We start from the raw sequence: 22541 nt of genomic DNA on the forward strand, positions 1-22541 counted from the left end.
GCTTATCGGAATGGAAGGGAGAAACGGGGGTCTCATCGCTCACCGGATGTGTCACACCGCACTCGCTCGAGATTTGACATGTGGTGCTACAGTAACCATTTGCTAATGATGGATTAATTAGGCTTAATAGATTCGTCTCGCGAATTAGCACAAGGTTCTGCAATTAGTTTTATAATTAGCTCATGTTTAGTCCTCCTAATTAGCATCCAAACATCCGATGTGACACTGTTAAAGTTTAGCACCTCGTATCCAAACAGCCCCTATGGCTGGAGTGATTGATTCAATAAAGATCAATGATACATCGTACAACAACATTGATTGATTGTATGAATGGATTTATCATCGTTCTGAGAAGAAGAGAGAATATTTTTTTAAAAAGCTGCAGGGAATGATTCCGGCCTGAACTTGCATGCACCACGAACAATGTCAGGGAATGCGGGAGATCGCCGGTCGCCGCGGGAGGAGGATACGGGTGATCCATGGATGGATGGCTAATGAGGGCTATATTGGCTGGTCACCGCCGACGATGATGCCACTATCGGCTTGCTTTTGCTTCCACTATCAGGTTTACGCTTTTCAGGCGAAGGACGATACTAGTAGCGTATTGCGGATAGCAAAGTTGGAACGCTGATCTGGCTGACATTCAGCACACGTGGCCTAGCCGAGCCGTCTTGCCGCCCGCGAGGTGCACCGTTCCATTTCCTTCTCGAGTTACAGTTTCTTCCAAACTTTGCCTCTTATCCTTCCTCAGCATGAAGCCAGCCATAGCCAGACCTTGCTGCTTCGACTGTCGACGATGCCAGCCCAGAAGCGGGGCTCATGAAGGCCCAGACCGTCCTCGCCGCCGCAGACGAACGCGTTTGTTGGCAAGGCTCGGCGACAACACAGCAGCGCGCCGCGCGCCGGCTGCCGGCGACCTCGAGTGGCGGTCGTATGGGGGGCACTACCCCACCTCGATTTGGCCTTCGCCATCTAGCTCCCAGGATCGACGACCGAGTCAGACTCCGACTGCGCCGAATCCGTGCTGCACATGTGTGATCCAACAGCCCACAGGGACCCAAGGGGGTGAACGGTAAATGAAATACCGTCCACCCCCCGACCTGGGTACAAGCGCTTCCTCTGCTTGGTGCCTCGCCTCGCCGGAGCGCCGCCGAGTTCCATCCGCTCCGCCTCCGTATCCTTGCTCGAATCTTGGAATCCGCATGGATGAGTATGGAGTGGTGTTTGTGTTCGTGCCTTCATCCAGAGCCATTGTTAAATGGATACAGTGTTTGCCATTTTAATCAACGTACAGCAGTTGGAGCAAAAGTGGAGCTTTGTAGGGGGGCAAGTGTTTAGCAGGGCTTTTGTGCGAATGTGTCAGGAATCGCAGGGGTTGGCCTTGCAGGATTTTCGGTTCACGAGAAATTTAGAGGAAAAGAAGCAATGCAGATACGAGAAATAAAATAGAGTAAACTAGATTGAACATGCTACATTCATGTACACGTACTCAACTGAAACACACAAAATTGTGGCCAATGACAAACATAAACAGTTAATGACAGTTTGTCTCGCTGAGCAGTTGAAATAAATAAACTGGTCTCAATTTCTACTGCTTATTGTTGGTTGAAACAGCTTGAAAGTCGCCATGTGGTAGCTGAAAGGCATGATAACAAGATTAGCCACGTATTTTTCTTTCTTCATCAGACAAGCTAATAAATATTATAAAATATATTTAATGATGTATTAGAGTAAATTGAGCCATAACCATAAGGGGGCCATGGCCCCTCTAGCCCTCCTACCTGCTAGGTCTCTGAGCTGCAGTGTAGACAGCAACCCAGATGGAGCTAAAGGTGATCTTGCTCAACTCGAAGCAGTGGTAACTCTCGAGCCATATCTGTACATAGACATATGCTCGTTGCAGGGTGAAATGTGTCGCAAAGACCTGAAGTAATAACGAAAGCCAGATGAAAAAACGAATCGTGCTCCACTACAAGGTCCTTTTATCATCCGGAAGCGGTCGTCCAGCAGACGAATTAGAAGGAAATAACAAAAGCACTTCGGAAGCGGGAGGAGCAAGGCTTTTCCGCTATAATGATGGAACGTGCCAACGGTCTTGACACCTGTTAGGAAGCTGAGGAAGTCTTACATTTTTATCGACTCCGTGAAGGCCACAGTGAATATGTCACCACCGTGATAAAATAAATAGTTAATGTCATTTGGAACTTAATAGCTCGATAATAGACCATAGACCGCAATAATTGAGATGAGGTGTTAGATGACCTTGTCGCTCAATTCGAAGCATTGATACTTCACAAGTCGGATTTGTAGAGCTACGTGATCAGAAAACGAACTATGCTGCATTGTATCGTCCTTACCATATTTAAAGGTATATGAAAAATGAGTATTGGGATGGGAGGGGGGAATGTACCCCATATAGCAGTACATATCACATACAAAATCAAACGACATCATAAACTCATTGTAGGTTTCCAACCTCTAACCTAGCTATTATATGGGTGGCAGAGGGTAAATGATAGCATAAATTAGTGGAACTTTTTTACCCTTAAATTTTGATTGTGCGCTAAAATATGTGTCCTAGCTACACAAGAATTTCTAAAATCACGAAAGTTGGTTAGAAAATAGGTTATAAAAATATGAAACTAACTCAATTGAAATTATGTCAATTGAAAATGTACTACTCGAGATGTTAGCAAATCTAGCATATTGTACCAGATGGTGACGCGAAATAATTAAACTCTAATTTTATGATTAAGCAAAATCTATAAAGAGCTAATCCATGTATTTTTTCATGGCACTATCTTGATGCCCTAATAATATGGCAGAGTAACATATATGTTGGTGACTAATTCAAATAGAATGTGTTCTTGTAGTCAAATTATATAAATTTACGAAGGGAATATATGCATATCCTAAAAAAGGAATATATGCATAAGAAGACACATCATATATGATATCACTGAATTTTGCAGAGGAGTACTTTTGCCATCCTATCATCATGCAGTAAGGCCCAGACGAATGGTAACCATACATGCAGTGGGGACAAAATTCAGTTATGCATTTGCTGTACTGAATCAACACAGAATTTCCAAGTAAAAAAGAACTAATGTACCAGCTAAAAGGTTAATATCTGTGGTTGACGACTGCAAAAATTCGAGCACTACTGATTGAACGGACACTCAAGTCCGGCATCAATTTATAAAATACTTAAGCTCTTAAACTGTAGCTAGTTCGGGGTTGGTTAGCTCCAACTAACAGCACAAGAGCAATCTTGTCGTAGATCATGTCCACTTCAAATAGAGGATTATTAACTATGAAGAAAACACAATTGTATCAAAAAGTAATGATATTTTCAATCGCTCCGGTCCAAAGCAGTAAACCAACCGGATCTAGGGAACGGCGGGGTGGCAGGCAGACTGCAGAGGATCTGATATTCTCATCCCCAGATTAGCTGAATGCATCGATGGATGGGTTGGAGATTTGGAGATGGCACAAGACTAACCAGGCTTTGTTCGTTTTGGGTGGGTAGGATTCCCGGCCCACACAGGAATGGCTGTTCTGTTCTTTTTTTTTTTTCCCGAATGGAATGGCTGTTCGTTAAGCGTGGAGGACCAAGCGCTAAGGATTGCGGGGATCGCGTCGGGGAAATTCTGTTTCCACTGTAGTGGTCAAGTGGCTACCGTGTAACTTCTCTCCTAGCTAGTAGTTGCCAAAATCCCTATTGACGAATCCATGCCGTATTGTAAGATGTATCCTTGATCTTTATTGAATATCAATCATTCCATAACCCCCAGATTTGACGATATATAGGACCATGCATCATGTTTGCAGAGCTGGTAGCCGAGGATTCCACTTCCACGCCGATCTGCTGACCAGTAGCCCCGTACCCCTTAGGCGCCGTGATCACCGTAGCTGGGGCCGGGGCAGCTTCAGGCACGGCGGGTGGGGCGCCGGCATGAACCGTGGCAGCCGTCGCGACCCAAGCAGCAGCTTCAGGCACGGCGGGTGGGGCTGCTGCAGGAGCCGTGGAAGCCGTCGCCGCCGGTGGAGTGCTGATCATGTACGCCTAAGCCATCACTTGTAGTGCGCATGCGTACGTGTGCGCCCCGCCACAGCAGGCAATGAGAGAGAGAGAGAGAGCGACAGAGTGGGGATGGGAGATGAGACCGAGACACCGAGTAGAAAAGTATCGCTAAGTACGCTAATTAATAATAAAGGGAAAATGGTTGTGTTAATAAGTAGCTGAGTGGGATCAGGGTATGTTCGGTTGGAGAGCAAGTTGAGAAGTGAATGTGATGGCTTCATCCTCATCCTACTAGTTTTCAAAGATGATCGAGATCGCTATGTCCCTATTTAGGATGGATCTTGCGTGTCGTAGCTAATTAAATACAAAGTAGGATCGCGATGTCACTTGTCACATCATCCTTCCATTTCGAAAAAAATGTCACCATCATATACTTATAGCCTGCTTGTTATTAAGTTAGCAGTGATCAAGTGGCTTGTTCGTCTCATCAGCTATATAGGACGAGTCTAAAATGAACCAAGGTGTACAGCAAATACATAGATCCTTACCCTACGTTCCGCGCCACAGCTAATTCACGCGTCAAGGAAAGCCCACTCCTGTCAAGGAAAGCCCACTCCTGCATGCAAAACTAAATGGAGACAACCAACCATGTGATGCCACCTCACAGCTTAACCCACCCACCAAGAAGCATGCATGCAGGGAATCTTTTCTTGATTCGAAACGAATGCGATATCTCCCTCCTAAACTGGATATCCGATTTTAAATACAAAAGATTCCATCCATACATGCATGCAGTCTGATGGATTTGTATGCTAGGTGGCTTTACGTGGTAGGTGGAAAATACAAGCTAACTTAGGAAGCACTCATCGCATGTTTGGTTGGATGCACTGGTTGCTCCAACCTGGTCCGACCAACGACCTGGGTGCATTCTATGTACATGATACACCCAGATGTATTATAGCAAAACTATATATGTGTGTGGTTGGGGGGGAGGGGGGGGGTTTGACCTTGGCGTAAACCCAGCTGGAGGTCGGCGACGGCGACGAGGGAGATGCTTGCTGCCGGTGGAGTACGGCGATTACGCGACGACCATGTCCCGTGTACACTACGAACTTGCCATGAATGGGTACGACGTCAATCAGATGCGTGAACATTGGTCCACGATTCGAACTGGTGCGGTTTAAGTTTGGCATTTTTTTCCCTGTAAAATCACATTTGTTGCTGAGTGCGTGATGACACCACGGGCGCTAGAAATGTATATAAAGTTCGCGACGACGGTGCATGTACTAAAAGTTCCAGTACCAGATCATAACACCACCGGTACTAAAAGTCTTCGAGGACCTTTAAATTTGGATCCGGTACTAATGTTAGCATTTGTACTGGGTCAAAATACAACCGGTACTAAAATCGGGAACGAATGCTCATATTTCTAGTAGTGCTTCATCCTAAATTATAGGTCATTTTATCTTTTCCAGATTCATAGATATTACCATGTATCTAGACAATAGCGTGAATGTGTAGTTGAGTACTTGAGTACTATAAATAAAAGAAGGGCTAGCAATTTGGGAAACTCAAATCACATTATACTTGATAAGAGGTGCCATTTAATTTGCCTAGTGTCAAAAGAAGACACACATTCATTATCAAGGGCTAAACATTTATACCATGTTATTATGTTAATGTGGGGGGAAATAGAAATAACCTACACCATAGATCTTAGCATACAGGCCATAATTTGTAACGGTTGAGAATTTTCTTGATGCAGAAGATTTTAGAAGGCAGTATAAGGAGTAATTCATACGTGACGAGTATACAAAAGCAGGGTCTATATGTATAGCGAAGATATTCTGTTGTTTACTTTTGTAACATATCGCACAAAAGGGATTGTTTTTCATGGATTTTGCTTCGATGAGAGCGCGATGGAACACACAACAGTGTTCAAGAAGGAGCAGAATCATATATATGTGCGGGAAAGTAAATCACTTTGTAAAAAGAAATCTATCTATATGTTTGTTTGTGTACGAAAACATAGGGCATTCAAACCTGTGTTATAACCTAATTTTCATAAAGCTCTTATATAACAGTGTATTATCATTTTTATTACGTTTTAAGAACAAGTTTTGTTTTAAGGGAGCACAAGCATTTCTCTTCTTCCATGCATATCCATGTTGTAACTAGCCCTTAGGTATATGCATGAAGGCAGGATGAACATATCTATTTCAGTTCCATGATGACAAGATTTAGCTTGGTTGCTACTACTTCACTATAATCACGAAAAGAGAGCGATTTCACTCACGATTCCAGAGGTAGCAGGCTACACGAGCCAGGAGAGGTGGAGAAGCCACTCGCCACGGCCACGCGCCGCCGGGGCCGCCACGGGGGTGGGACGTGGACGATGGCGACGACGACCGCCATGAACCTGCAGCTCGTCGGCCCCGGCGCTCGGGACGACGACGATCTCCAGCGGACGCACCATGTGGCCGTCGTCGTCGATGTCGTACGAACGAAGAAGAAGCCGCTAGCTGCTACCTCTATACTCCCAAGTCCCAACGAACTCTCTCTCGCAAAGCAAGAATGGATTGAAGTGAAACTAGATTCCCCGCCGATGACCTCTCTTTATAAGTTTTAACCGTGTCACGTCACGGGGTGTGTTGTGTCAGAGCGTCACGATCGCTTTGGTATTTGCTGGTCGTTGCAACCAACCCGATCCTGTCCGTTTTTGGACATGCGGAAGTAGCAGTGATCCTTCCTGTCGAGTAGAGCCCGGGCTTCGATTCGATCACCACTACTCAAGGCACTCGATCACTAGGCACTACCGCTGCGCCAGGCCAGAACTGGACGACCTAGATTAGTAGTAGTGCCGAACGCGTCGGCAATAGTCGTCGTCGTTGCGTAAGATTGGACGGCGGCGGTGGCTCGAGTGCTCGACCTTGTGGCGTGTTCCGGCACGCACGGGTCGCCTCGTCAGCTCCCGCTTCCATCTGCCAGCGGCAGCCGGCCGGCGACGCGCGCGCGCGCAGAGAAGCTACCGGCCCAAGCCGTATGTACGAGGATAGGAGGGATCCACGAAACAGAAAGGGCATATGAGATTAGGTGATTCGTGTCAGCAGTTTCCTGACCTGACCATCACCAACTCACCAAGATGAGAGGTGACTCGATCGTCCGGTGGGTGCGATGATGCATGGTGCAGCGGATCGGAGGAGGCGTCGTCCACCGGAGCAAGCAAACTTTTAGGGCACGAGTGCAAGAAGAAGGCGGCACCAAGCAACTGTTACACTACACACGGTCACCAGCCTCAAATCGGCTTATATATGGTCGCCACGACTTCGCTAGCTTGGCCACCCATCTCGCCTCCCCTTCTCACCTCGCGGCGGCGCTCTAGCTAACTCCCTCGCCAACGCACCAGCCAAGCCAGCCACCATGCGCGCCTGGACCAGCCACCAAGCCAGCCTTTCAATCTTCTTGGGCTGGAACTTGGGGCTCGGGTAATTTTCCTAACCCATCGATTCCTTTTGTCGATGGGAACTCAGGATCTCCGGCGAGAAGATAGCCAATTAGCAGTCACCTCCGGCGAGGGTCTTGGCTAGCGACGAGCAAACTCCGGGCAGCCGGCGAGACTTCTCTTGCTTCGGTGGGAGGTGGTCTCTGCTGTGTAGCAGGGAGGCAAATTGTGGTTTCCACCGGCATTTGCTTGGGAATCGCCCTTGCCAGATTACGTTGTGCAATACTCCCTGCAGTGCCTATGCCATCTGAGATAGCCCATTATCTGCCTTGCATTCTTTTCAGGAAACAGGAATGTGTAAGAACTGTTGCGTACAGCTGCTGATCTTTTCGTTAAAGCCGATCCCAAACATCGATGACCACAAACAAGTAGCAACCGTCCAACCTCAACGGCCGGCCAGGCGCAGCGGAGCACGCCACAGTTACAATAGGCGCTAACAGTGGGGAATACAATCAAATCATGTGCATTGCAGATTCTACGAAACAAACGCTTGAATCTGTATGTCATTACCCAGTAAAGATGAACAATAAAAAAGAGCGTAAGGTAGCAAAAATTTTGTTACAGAAATACAACAAGAGGTGAGAAAGATGTAAAAGAGATACAAACAACAGGTGAGGAAACATTTTGTGTAAGAAGCAAAAAAGAGAATGATTGGGCAGCAAGATAGGGTTATTTGGCCCAACGGCCTAGGGAGCAGATAGCCAGACTATTACAAAAGGGAAATGGTCGAAACAAATAAAACGGCCGAATCGCATAAAAATGATGGGCTTTCCTAAAGATGGTCTCAGCAACCCAAAAATAGCCCACAACAATTGTTGGCAACCTGCTGTGCTTGTTTTTGCCTAATGTCCTTTGAAAATCCACTGAACACTTTTAGCTCACAAACATTATCTTTTTTATTATACAGGCAAACCTCGCATTAACTTTTTATTCAAATCTGAATATTATACGAACTAATAGTTGACAGCATGGACATCATGAATAATCAAATAGGGAAAGAAGGTCTCTTTTCTTGGTAAAAAGATAAACAGGGTAGTGTCATGTAAATAATTAAATATGTACCTCAGCTCTGGGAGATCGAGCTAGAGTCACCATCTATAGAAATATTGCCATGGCATGGTGAGATCCGGGTTAACAGCGGACTCTGGCAACCGACGAATGGGAATTGTTCCTTCAGGACAGCTCCCACTCGTATGCCATTCTTGCTCCACGGGAGGCACCGCCATACCATTGTCAGAGCGTGATCGTCGGCCGATGGATCCCGCCGCGTTGTTGTTGTATACCTGCTGCATGAATGTGCCGTGGCACCATCATTTGCACGTCTAATCTTTCTTAATACATATATTCAGAGAAGTAGCTAGCAACTAGATACCAAATATATTTTACGCTTCGATCAAGATTTGTCTTTTTATGCATTTATTTGAAGAGTGCTTCCATAAGCTTATGCATTTATTTGTATAGTAAACTATATATTTTAATGGAAAATAATGGCTGAAGTAGCATCAAATTTTTTTGATTGGAGGTCGTACTAAGGATCGAATTTTGGAACAGAGGCTTAACCTGAATTTTGTGATCCTTGAACATGGGATGCTTCAAGGTCGGCTGCTTGTGTATGTAAACACAGTCAATCACCACACCGTTTTTGCTCTGCATGTACATATATATCCTATCTTAATAATTATTGATTGACCATCATAATATCTACTTTCTATATTCATAATATAAATTCATCAAATTTTGTCCAAAATCAAATGTAAAACTTTAATGAGAAAAATAATATTCTGTTCCATGATCAAAATATCTACAATGTTGAACAAAAAAAATCCATATATTATGAAAGTGTATTTTTATAATGTCAATCTTGTATTGTCCATCTATATAAATTTTAGATATTACTGGGACTTAGAACAAACCTACATGGTCTTACATTTGTAATTAGATTAAGTATAGACAAATTAATATATTGATTTAATTTGGTCATAAATTGGCTGCTAGCTACGTGTTGGATCAACAATGTATATGGTTTTAAGTTGGTCCGTACCGTTATGGTTTTGTTGATGTCCTCCGCGTCGACATGAAATCCATCATGCGCCTGCACAGTTGTGGCCACGAGCAGAAGAGAAACAGCAAAGAAATTACCTGTAGCGAGGAGACTATGAGCAGCGGCAGCCATCACTGATGTAGCTCAACTTAGGCAGGTTGGAAAAAGCAAATCAATAGAATCAATCTGGCTAGCAAGCCGATCCCTTGGGATCCTTTTATAGGGTGGGGGCGGTGTTGCCTTTGTGGTTGGTGGGGGAGGGATAACCTTCGTAACCTCTATCTTTCTATCTCTGATATAGTGTATGTATCTAGATATAATGTATATCTAGGTGCATAATAGTATCTATGAACCTTAAAAGTTAAAACGATCTGCAATTTGGAACAGAGGGAGTAGCATGTTTGGTTAGGAGGATCAGTGCGTGAATGGATGCTCTAGACATCTTGTCCTTTTTCGCCGGATGACTAGGAGAAATTACTTTGCATCCTTGTTATGAAAAACAACATGATGGCATCTAGCGTTTCGCGATGCTAGCCAAACAGATCTGCTACGCTCAGATATAGGATCGGATGATTTCGGGTCGACATGTGATTCAAACCAAATAGGCCATGAATGGAGGAGCACTTAGAAGGTTTGGGAGAATCGTGAAATAGAACTCGTGTGTCAAAAGCAAGTGCATTTGACCTGGTGAGCTTGGTGGAAATGTACAATTACGTTGGTTTAGGGTGCATAACCTGGTTTAGGGTGCATAACCTGCTTGATCGATCTTTATCTATCTATCTGTCTGTCTGTCTATCTATCTCTAATCTATCTCTAAGACTAATTGCCAGTGTGGCCCATTGCTTATGGCTTTCTTCGGCTTCTGTCACCCCATTTTGTATATAATATTTGAAACTATTGCCTTTGCTGTTTGCTCTTTAGCATCCAGGTAGCGTTGCATGGGGATGGGGCTCACATGTCAGAGGTGACTAGGCACGGTGAAACATTAGGATAAGCATTTCGTTCTGTGGGGATGAGGCCCCACATGTCAGAGTCTGACTGGACAAAAGGAATATGGGATGCACATGACAACCTGGTAGGGTCACGCACTACTACATCCAATCCTATCTGTCAAGACAAAATTGCTTATTTAATACTGGAAGATAGCTTAATTTTTTTCTTCATCCTAAAATTTGTTCCATCTCTAATGTGACATCAAGTTCTAACTTTCTTTTTTATTTGACATTTTCGTAGATTCTACTAATCCGAGTTCTAACTTTCCCTTCCCAATGGCAAGGAATTAAATGTACAAAACAGTAAATGAAAGGATTTCGTAGATTTGACTTCGAGAGTAATTTGGTGAAAGAGGTTTCTAACATGACTCGAGACTTCCCATATAATCGATGATGGCAAAGAAAGCAAGTAAGTGCAACTTAATGAGCAACTAACCATCGCCATGCCGTAGGAAACCTTCAACGCAAGCTCTGGGCTGGCAGCCTGGCGCAGGCATGTCGTCGTGGAGCAACTAACCATCGATAGTTTTGAGGTCACGCTCGCGGTAGGAAATCTTCAACACAACACGGCACCGGGTCTCGGGACGACAGAACGAACTGTCACGGACTTGAGCATCTCGTGTGTGTCATCATCATGAAGAAAGGATAGGAGATTCGGAGCGTGTTGAATTGGCATCTGAAGAATAACGGGTTACTACCCATATGTCGTGCTTAAGATAATTGGAGTAGCATCGAGATGTTTGACAAATGGAAGCGAAGCTAGCAGAAATCATGTCACGATGACCATGCATTTTCTCACAGAATCAAACGTCACGGCGGTCGCATGCGTTGAAACGCTGACTCGCCAAGGAGTTACCAATGGATTGGAGAACTAGTCTTTAACGTACGTGCGCGCTTGCTTGCTTAGTCTGATGTACAGACTTTATTCTGATCCTGCCATATTGGATTCGGATAGGCTACAGTTTTTCACGTCATGAGATCGACTCCACATATAGATTAGTACACGCCGTGGAGTGCTATCCGCCTGCAGGCGATGTGATCGAGCTGAGCCTGACGAGACTTTGCATACTTTTTAAGATTAAGGCCTACTATATCCACACGGTGGATATATACAGCCAAAGGTTACAAATAGTTCTTAGACTCTATCTTAAAAAAAAGAGGAGCTCGGAAACACGAGAAAGAAAATTCTAAGACAAAAAAAGACAATTAAAAGACTAAGCTTCAATCTTCTTCGTTGATGTTTCAACCTTGTATTGTCTTTGTGCAGCACCAATCCACATCTCTCGTCTGCTTAGAAATTTGATATTGGACTTATCATGCAAACCTTATTGTGCAGAAACTATAGAAACATATTCCAAATCTTCAGCTATGCAAGTATATGGTATATCGACATGAACACAAGTGACCGTGCAGGACAAGACTCCACTTGATTATCTTGGACGTTGTCGGCGTGGACGCGCGAGGGCAAAGAGAGCATCGAGACCAAACTGGTCGATCGGCATTGCATGGATTAGAACAGCGTATATGTGAATGAAAATTAGTCGTCTTGTTATGGCACTGATATAGCACTATTAACATTCAAAGGAAATAAAGGTTTATTGTTCAATTGACTATTACAGTAGATCTCACACTCACAGGTCGTCTTCGATCAACCTCAATCCAGGAACTCTACCTCGTACTATGCTTTCTCACTCTTTTTTCCATGGGCTGATACGATGTGCTTATACCATGGCCCCACCAACTCCCCTTGTCTCTAGTGTGGTTAGGGATGGTAATGGACCTTATGACTCCACAATCCAACACAACCTTAATTAATTTTAGTATAAAAAATATACACTACTAGAAAAATGACCTCTCGTCCACGATCTCAGTACCGGTCCAAATTTAAGACTCCCCGGAGGCCATTTAGTACCGGGTGGAGCTCCCACCCGGTGCTAAAGGCTTACCTTTAGTACCGGATGGTAGCTCCAACCGCCGACCCCTCCCCCCTCTCTCTCTCCCTCTCTCCCTCAGCAATAATTCTTATCCTGCTGCTCTCGTCCACCCATTCTCTCTCTCTCTCACTCTCTCCCCCCTCCCGTCTGCTCCCCTCCCCTCTCCTCCCCACACTTCATCTCCTCTCTCGCAGCAGCGCGGTGCAGCGCCGCCCTCTGCCTCCCCTTCCCTCCCCCTCCACGCGCTCCTCACCAGTGGTGAGGAGTAGCGGCGGGGCGAGGTGAGGTGGCGGCGGCCATCAGGGCGGCAGGGAGCGGCCAGCGGAGGGCGGGTGGGAGAGGGCACGGAGGCTGGCGGCGGGGGCGGAGGAGGCTGGTGGAGGCGGAGGGGGCAGAGGAGGTGGAGGCGGAGGAGGGGCGGATGAGGCGTAGGGAGGCCAGGGTCGGTGGGGGCCGGTGACGGGTGGAGGAGGTGGAGGAGGAGGAGGTGGAGGGGGCCGGCGGCGGGCAGAGGGAGGCTGGGGCCGGTGGCGAGCGGAGGGCGGGGCCGGTGGCAGCGGGAGCCGGTGGGGGGATTTGTTTTTTTTTAATTTTTGAATACCCTTTAGTACTGGTATACCGGTACTAAAGGACCCCCTCTAGTACCGGATTGCTAGTACCGGTTGCACAACCGGTACTAAAAGGGGGTTACGCACCGGTACTAGAGATGATTTATCGAATGAATAGTGATAGTATTTTAGGTTGATTTTTATTGAGTTCAATCCTTAAAATTGTTCGGCCGATATTAGGTCCTTTTACCACCTCTACTTGTGCTGTTGCACACTTGCACCCACTGTTGGATCCACCGCAGCTTGGTAGCTGCGGTGACCCTTCGCGCATAATCTAACTTCGACCGGCTATTTCTTTGCTTCTCTTTGCAGCCCGTGGCTGGAGCAGGAAAAAAATTCTGTAGGGACGGTGCCCAAACCAAGCGCCGTGAGGACTCTCCTCTGATGGTTGACGCGTGGGCATTACAACACATCCAACGATTGAGATGACATCGGCTCCCTGACTTTGGCACGCGCTCGCGGAATCAGCTCAGCTCCAAGCGATCTCTCGGCTCAGCATGAGTAGTCCAGTCATGGAGGTGTGCCTTAGCCTAGGAAGCTCGAGTCACCGCCGCCGTCGCCTCCGACCCTCCGTCCCCCTTATCTGCCACCATAGCTCGTCCACCACAACCCCTCATTGTTCGCCGCAGCTCCACAATCGCAGTTCGTCCGCTGGCGCCCCTATGTCCATTGCCGCCGTCCCCGAATCCAGATCATAGGTGCCCCCATCGGTTGGTCCTTGTGTACGTCGGAAGCGAGGTCGGCGGTGCGAGCAGACACCTCGACGACGACAGCCATGGGCAACAACGTGCCTTGTGGAGAAGCGCTTTGCAAGGGGTTGGAGCACGGCCTCGCGGCGAGCGTGGCACGGATGGGGGATCGGAGTCCTTATTGCGCATGCGACACAGAGGGTGTCGGCAAGGATGCGCGGGACATGCAGGGCCGGGAGCTTGTCCGGGTCCGATGACCTTGACCTTGGTAGCCACCATGGCCTAGATGTCGCGGTGAGAGAGCTTGAGCCTATAAGCTGAGCTATGCGAGCCTCAAGCGGAGCGCTGCGACCTGTGAGCCTAGCCTGCGTCGGAGCCGAGCGAATAGCAGGCATCGGATCATTGGACCGCCCACGCGTCGACCATCCGAGGAGGGTCCTCACGGCGCTCAGTTTGGGGACCGTCCCCTTAAAATTTTTTAAAGCAAGAGTGGGGTCGTTCGTCTTCAAAATTGCATTGTACCAGCATATTGCACTGGGAAAATATGTGTTGATGACCTCCTTAATTTGAAAAGGAAATCATAGCAGTTCTACTTGTCCGTGCATCAAGAAAAGAAAACTATGCCATGCATGACAAGGAAAAAAAGATTGATTCTCTTTGAAGTATAACTGATTCAGCACATACATATTACATACACATAGAATTGAAAGTTTTTTCAACTCTATACATGTAGAAACCTAGCTACTGATCTAAACTAAACCTGTATCACTTGAGACTAATGATAGAAACTTGTGTACATGAGCAAGAGAGTTGATCGATGCAACTGGATGAGCTGATCTCGCTGCACACGTACGTGCACATGGTGAGCTTTTTCCAGCCTAACTGAAAATTGGTAAAACCACCTGACTATGACCAGAAAGGCAGAAAGCCACTACTATGCATGACTTTGTTCATACATAGCAATAGAGGTTAATTCAGCAAAAGACTAGCTCTCTAATCACGATTAGCATCGAAGTTAATCCCATGCGCATGATCGAGTGCATGCTCGATTATTTTTCTTTCTTTCTGCTCGGTCTCATCACCTCCTCCTGCTGACCACCGGCGACGACGACCTCGGGCTCAGCATCCGGTACCCGGCCGCGCGGCCCTTGCTGCCGCTATGCAAGCCGCATATCGGCGACGAGGCGGCGGCGGCGAACTGCTGACCGCCGCCGCCGTCGGTGTCGTCGTCGTCGTTCTCCATCTGCCACAGCACGTCGAGGAAGGCGTCGACGTCGCAGCCGGGCAGCGCCAGCGGGCCCTGCGCCGCGTACCCGTACTCGCGCTCGGCGTCGTCGAGGAGGCGCCGGAACAGCGGGTGGTTGGCGCACTCGGCGCGCACCACGAACCGCTCCCGCTCGGTGCCCACGTACACCGAGAAGCACCCCGCCGGCGACGCCCGGCCAGAGCCGCCACCGTTGCTCAGCCCGGACTTGCACCGCTGCAGGGTTCTTGATATCAGGCTCTTCCTCCCGACCTTGCTAGTCGACGTCGTCGTCACCACCGTTTCCATGCTGCCTAGCTTCTTCAATTCCTTATATGGCCACTCCTGCCCAAGGAAGACGACGACTGGGGATGATGATGAGTGCGAGAGAAGCTGCTTGTGCCGCTGCGTGCCGAGCTGAGATCTGAGGCGAGGGTCGGATCAGGTTATTATAAGGAGACGACGATGGAAGAAAAAGCCAGAGCCAGCTAGCTAATGCATGCGCCACAGCGCCAGGCAAAACACTGCAGGCTAATAGCAACAGCCAACAGGTATCTTGCTATCCATAGCTAGGTAGCTTCTGTCCTAGATCGACTTGATGCAGAAATGCTTGACTTTCTGGGAGCACAACATGTCATCTGTTAGGGGTGAAGCTGGCTGCTAAGAAAGAGAGAGGTGGGTGGTGGCATGAGAGAGGACAAACACGAGAGACCGGTGCTAAGATAATAAAAACATGGTTTTCTTGCATTGTTCAACTTGCATATAGATCGAGTGTGACTATATATACACGATAAGAATTTGACAATGGACAGAGATATATGTGGGACAGGTACATGTAGGGCTGCGTTTAGTTGGCGGCTTGAGAGAGGCGCTGAGTCTGAGGAGCACGAACACGCTCAATAATTGTGTGTGGTGGCATGCATGCTATCTCCATTCTCCAATAGTCAACGCCTGCCTGTGTATGTGGAAGAAGCACTGCCTGCATGCTTGCTACATGAACATGGAATGAACCACAGCCAACTAATGATGTCGAATTTGCTATTTAAATTTAAGTCCTTTCTTGTACCGGCCCCATCCATCTAGAAATATACTAATCCATCTAGAAATATAAGGACCTCTGAGTTTGTACCTGTTGACGTTGGTTTTTAACACGTGTTAAGGTCGACATCAAGGAGAGGAAGGTGGCCGATGCGGATAAGCAAGAAGCTGTGGCTAGGGGAATCGGCCGACAGAGCTACAGTATTTCGGCCGATTAGTCGAGGGAGTCGATGAAGACCGGCTGATTGGGAGCCACAGCAGTTTGGCCGATGTGGGCCTAAAATGAGCCAAGGCGGTGACCAGAAGAAGACAAGGATTGTCACATAGAAAAGTTGAACAGTGCTCGACTCTGATGCGGGTTGTATCCGTGTGTAAATATTTGTTATTTTGAATAGAGATAAAATCATAGTTGGTTAGGAAATCAGTTGCAGCAGGGTATAAATAGGTGCCTCGTAAGGCTTGTAAAACAATACAACAATCATCAATACAAATCTATTTTTTTTCACATAACCTTACTTTCAAGTCGGCAACTTCGCCAAATACTTTTTCTTTTCACGAGTTCGTGGGAGTTGGCAGGACTGCATCAACACGACCTCCGGCCAATTTGTAAGTTCCGCGTATCGAGTAATATCTAAGCTTTAACTTCGGGCGCATCGTTGTTGTTTCGTTTAGATTTATTCACCAGTTATCGATATTTACTAGAATCGTAAGTTTTACTTGTTATTTTAGTTTTTATCACCAGTTATCCAGCTTGAAACACGAACTGTCAGCTTTGTCAATATTTTCTTTATTATCATACAGCCGATTAGATCTGTTCCAAGTGTTGTCTCTGTGGCATTGTTTAGATTAATTTAGTAGTTTTTTTTACAACTGCTAGGTGATCATCGGCTATTTTATAGCCGGTCATCTTTACACTAATTTGGCCGATTTGCTGATACATTCTTTAATAGATCGGAACTTCAGCCGATCGAACCTTTGGAATTTAATATCTTTCTTTCCTTGTCGATCAACAGGTCAGATTGACTGGCACGCATACCGCGCGAACTGCACCAGGGCGATAACCCGAACAAGAGTTAAGCAGATTCTCCCGAGCCGTGTGTCCGACGCCGGAGCCGGAGCTATCGTCCGATTTTTAGCGTCAACGGTACCAAGTCGTCAAACTACTATAAGTCTGATGAAAGATTATAGAAAAGATCAATAACAAATAGTTATGATACATCAAATGATCATTGTTATTAGATGGTCCATTATGAAATATATTTTTCATAGTTTACTTATTTGATGTCGCAGATGTTACAAACTCATGATAGTTTGACTTATGAGAAACTTAAAAAATATTATATTTGTGGATGAGCGGGGTACTCGTCAATGCATGGACGTACGTATTATCATGCATTAAGATCTTTTTCCTTGATTCCTCCCCCCTTCGCTTTCAGTTTGAAGCTCCGTGTTGGTATCTAGGTGATTAGCAATAGGAACAAGATATCCTCCCGTACGTCTTTAAAAATCAGTGAATATTCAGATTGCAATATATATAATCATCGATCGTACTACTCTTCACCTTTTGGAGCAGAAAATTAAATGACATTTCTTGCAATACTTGAAGACTGCAGCAGTATGTATCAGGAGCTAGCTTGTACACTTGCTGGGTTTCTCCGCGTGTCTCCATCGGTGCATGGTACTATATTTACTGTAATTTCTGCGGAGAATGCGAGCAGCGTGGCTCGATTCGGTTCGTTATCTCAGGGGTCGTTTGGATCTTTAGTCCTGACTAAAATTTATGTCACATCAAATATTCGGAGGCTAATTAGAAGGATTAAACATGAGCTAATTATAAAACTAATTATACAGATGGAGGCTAATTCACGAGATGAATCTATTAAGCCTAATTAATCCATCATTAGCACATGTTTACTGTAGCATCATATTGTCAAATCATGGACTAATTAGATTTAATAGATTCGTCTCGCAAATTAGTCTCCGTCCGTGTAATTAGTTTTGTAGTTAGCCTATATTTAATACTCTTAATTAGTATCTAAACATTCGATGTGATAGGAATTTTAGAAGGTGCTAAAGAAACAAACACCCCCTCAGTCTGCTTGTTCTTCTTCAAGCAATGATCAGAAAGCAGGCTGCAACTGGCTGATGAGGAGATGAAGTGATGGAGACGCAGGCAGCTCAGCTAGAGCTAGCTTACGGGGTAGGCGGCAGCGGGTGACCGGATTAACCGCCGCCACTTAAGTTGAATTAACCTCGGCGACCACGCAGAGCTGTGAACAATGATGGCCTGGGCTGCTGGTAGCCGCTAGTCAGCTTGTGTAAACGTCATATATTTAAAGGACGGAGGTAGGAACGGAGAAGCGTGCAGGGCTAGCAGACAGCGCTCTGCGTTGAATGTGTAGATTGATCAATGTATACGCTCTTTCTGTGAAAACTACAGGTGCAGAGATCGTACTTCGTGCATCGTTGAATTCGGCCATGAGATGTGTTGATGTTTGCTTTTATCTCGTTTGACCCTGTTCTTCTCCTTCATTGCATATGGGTCAAATGATTCCGCAATGGGGCAAATCGGAGAATGAAAGCTGTAGCGGGATCTTCCGCAATTAGTCAAATACGGGGCAACTTTACTTGTAATGTCGCAATGTTCTGAAGAGAGAGGAAATGAAAGCAGTTCTCATCAATGATGTCACTGATATCGTTGTCGTCGGTTGGAATCTTTGATTCGTAGCCCTGCTTGTTGAAGAATATACATATATAAAAAAAGGAAACTAAGTTATTTTTCGTACAATACAGAAGGCGCCAATATTATCAGTTGTTTCCTGCATTAATTACTCTACAAGGAAAACTGTTATCATCAGTAGGACGACTTCTATTTATCTTGCTATTACTAACTGGAGGCTATTGGAGGCTCCTTGAAGCCTTCAGGTGAAGCCACCTAGGATTCCTAGATGGACACTCTAGAAAAAGTGAGAAATCCTAGAAATTCTCACAAAAAAGCAAAACATCCGACCATCAATCGATAGATTCAAATCATCATAGCCATTGGATCTATTATATTTTCTAAAAAATTACCTGCCTATGCCATTATGAAAATAGCCTAAAGTAACCCCTAAATCTATATATAAATTACCCACATCTGCCATTATATAAAATAAACTAAAGTAATCCCCCTAATTTTCATCCAAATTACCCACTTATGCCATTATAAACAATATTTAAAATAACCTCCAATTTGCAACTGAATTGCCTACCACTATTACTTAAAAAAACTTAAGTAACCCCTTAAATTTGCATCTATATTACCTACACATGCCATTATTAAAAAATAACATAAGGTAACCCTACGTTTGAATCAATTAACCTTAATTAAAAATATACAGCAATATATGATTTTAAATCATCTATATCTTGCACTATTGGTATACGATATAATAATTAAGGTCTATAATACGATATAATAATTAAGGTCTATACACATGATGTGTATCACCATTTATAAGGATATAAAGTGATGAGAATATAGATTTCTATGCTAAAATTGCATCTCAAACTTAGGTTTCATTAAACAAATTCAAGCGCATACCTACGATGCAAAGTGAAAAGTTAAAGATTATAAATGTGGATGAAAATATTATAGAGTAATTAATAACTAAAATCTATCACAATTGGATGAAGATATTAAGTATATATCTACATAAGTATTGTATTCTAATATTTAACAAACAAGAGGTAGCTTATGGTAATAGTTTTGTAGCAATGTAGTCTTATTTTTTTCTATTGGAGACTCCACATTAGTTCCCATGAGACAAGCTAGAAAAAAAGAGACAAATTCTCATAAAAATTAAAAATATCAAACACCAATCCTGTAAACTCTAATAATTATAGGCATTGATCTATTATATTTTCTAAAAACTTACCCACCACTGTCATTGTGAAAATATTCAAAAATAATCTCTAAAACTATATTTAAATTACTGAGCTCAGCTATTATAAAAAATAATCTAAAGTAACCCCATAATCTTCATCCAATTTACTAATACACATCATTATAAAGCATAACTTAAAATGTCATTCTACAATTTTATCTATGTTACCCACGTATGTTGTTATTAAAAAATTAATATATGATTCTAAATTACCTATTTATATTATTGTTAGTATAAAAAATACTAAGTTAAAGTATATACACATGATGAGTGCCACCATTTAGACCATTTATACATGTATGCGAGGAATTGATGAAAAATATTGATTTGTATGCTAAACATAATGTATGGAGGATTGGAGGTGTGATACAAAATGGAAAAAGTATGAATATGGATGAAAAAGTGCATAGAGTAATTATTAATTAAAAATCAATCACAACTGGACAAAGATATGTACATATCTATATAAGTATTATGTTAAAGTATTGAAAAAATAAGAGAGTAGTAGGTAGACAATTTTGATTATTAGCTAGAAGTTTAATTTCTAAATAATTTTCAAATACAATAGCTTCTAAAAATATTAGCCCGTGCGGGAGCACAGGTTGATGGACTAGTTTGCTTAAGTCTAAGGGCTAGGCACTACAGAGACTTACGTTGAAATTAGAAAATCTTACATCGAAATGAGAGAGTCGTTATTGATTCCCCTTTACACTACATATTCTATTGCTATTAAATTAATATCATATTGAAATTAATCTAATATGAATATATTGATGCAACGTTGTTTGTACACTAAACTCATAAAAAAATTACTAATTATTGATCAAAATTTGCAAAGATTGACTTTTCGAAACAAAATACGCCTTGCATTAGTTGCGATGGTCAGCTAGTGCATCTCAATTTCTTCATGGATTATATAGCCCTTGATTATCCTACGTACATAACCTACCTCTCTCTATTTTTTTAAGAAAAAGGAAAAACTGGAAAGTGGAACCACTGGATTATTTGAGTTAGAAATGTATATAGCATTAAACCCTTGTACGTCATGCAAAATTAAAGAAATCAGCATATGGTTGCACCAAGGATTGTCTCCTTAGCAAAAACATGACCACAGGATCCAACAAGTAGCATCATTCGGTCACAGGTTGGGGCTGCTCTTGAACAGCAGAATTCCTGGCTGGACTTGGACGACGTGCGTGTTGTCCACCAAAAGTGGCGCATGAGCTTTTGACTTGCATCCCAGGCGAGGGTCAAAAGGCCAACGCGTGCGCTCATGATGAGCATTGACCCAATCCTATTTTCGGTGGCGCCGAGCTGCAGGCTGCTGGGATCGATCGGATGGTCCTGCGCTCGTGTAAGGATTGTCAACGCGAGCGACATGCAGCGCGCAAGAGCCTTTTACGCTTGTCGAGAAGGCAAATCGACCCAAAGTCTTGTAATATGACCTTGTGCGACCAGCAAGTTGCGGCGGGACGATTTGAATATGTATATGCAGTTATGCACAACCAAAAGTCGACACCAACTCTTTGAATAAAAGACCGGCCAGCAGTTGCACTTCGTGGGAATCAAACTCTGGCCTTCGAGCCAGACAGCTCAGGTGCCACGCTAGCTGGCAGCTTAGGCCAATCTCAGTATACAGTTTTATAGTATATTTCGACATGATATATAGATCATGAGTATATTGAGTGTAGCTCGGTTGGTTATGTTTCTTGTGGTGGAACTTATCCACTTGAATTTGAGTTTTAGTGTACTAATAGACAGAATGTGTGCTTGATCCATTCTATGAATTGATTGTGCTATATTTTCAATAATAGACATCACATCCCTCGATAGCGAAACAATTGCAATATGTCAATAATTCGTAGCCTCTCGGAGATACTTATAGCGTTAGAATGTGCATGCATGTTTTTAAAATGGTGAGACCATGTTGCCGTGGAACTTTTGGCATTGGGTACACCTTTAAGCACATCTTGGACTCATGGTGGAGAGATACCTTCCCCTGCCTCACTTTCGTGTTTGGAGGTGTAGCTAGCGGGGCCCAGGAGGCAATGGAAACATACAATTATGGTGCCATCTTAGAACGAAAAGGTGTGAAAGAAAACTAGCACCAGTGCAGGAAAAAAGTAACCGTGCCCGTGTCACGTTGCTTTCCCTCGATTCGCAATTATTGGGGGTCATCACTTGCGGCTTTGGGAGTGCTCATGATCGAGTCGCAACTACGAAACTCTATGCATGAGCGAGGTCAAAGCGAGGAATCTACGGATGTCCCCATGAACATGCACATCAGGTAGACATCCCGGCCAAGGCCCATGCTGCCATTCAAACTCTAGTGTGAAATGCAACATTTTCTCCATAGGCTTCTGCTACTTGTTCAATGGTACATTCATTATTGGCCTATTGGATGACATGATTCGGCGTATCTCGGCACTCGACAGCGACTCAGCACAAGGTAATCCGCTGTCAATCTGGGTAATGTAGCTCTATATATTGCGTAAGCACGGATAAGCAAGTCAAGATTTCGGCCCAAGTCAGCATGGATGTGCA

General features: G+C 44.5%; 1 protein-coding gene across 1 annotated transcript; it reads right to left on the minus strand.

Moving 5' to 3' along the window:
- Nucleotides 1-14420: 14420 nt before the first annotated feature.
- LOC101781779 (auxin-responsive protein SAUR50) lies at nucleotides 14421-15770 on the minus strand. The gene has a single exon (XM_004971063.2). It carries the CDS (start codon nucleotides 15340-15342, stop codon nucleotides 14869-14871), a length of 474 nt encoding a protein of 157 aa, XP_004971120.1. The 5' UTR covers nucleotides 15343-15770; the 3' UTR covers nucleotides 14421-14868.
- Nucleotides 15771-22541: the final 6771 nt, after the last annotated feature.

Source organism: Setaria italica, chromosome V (assembly GCF_000263155.2).
Source record: "Setaria italica strain Yugu1 chromosome V, Setaria_italica_v2.0, whole genome shotgun sequence".
NCBI classification, from domain to species: Eukaryota; Viridiplantae; Streptophyta; class Magnoliopsida; order Poales; family Poaceae; genus Setaria; species Setaria italica.

What these genes read in the sequence shown, in the direction of transcription:
- LOC101781779 (XM_004971063.2), bottom strand. Translation starts at nt 15,342, where the DNA reads ATGGAAACGGTGGTGACGACGACGTCGACTAGCAAGGTCGGGAGGAAG.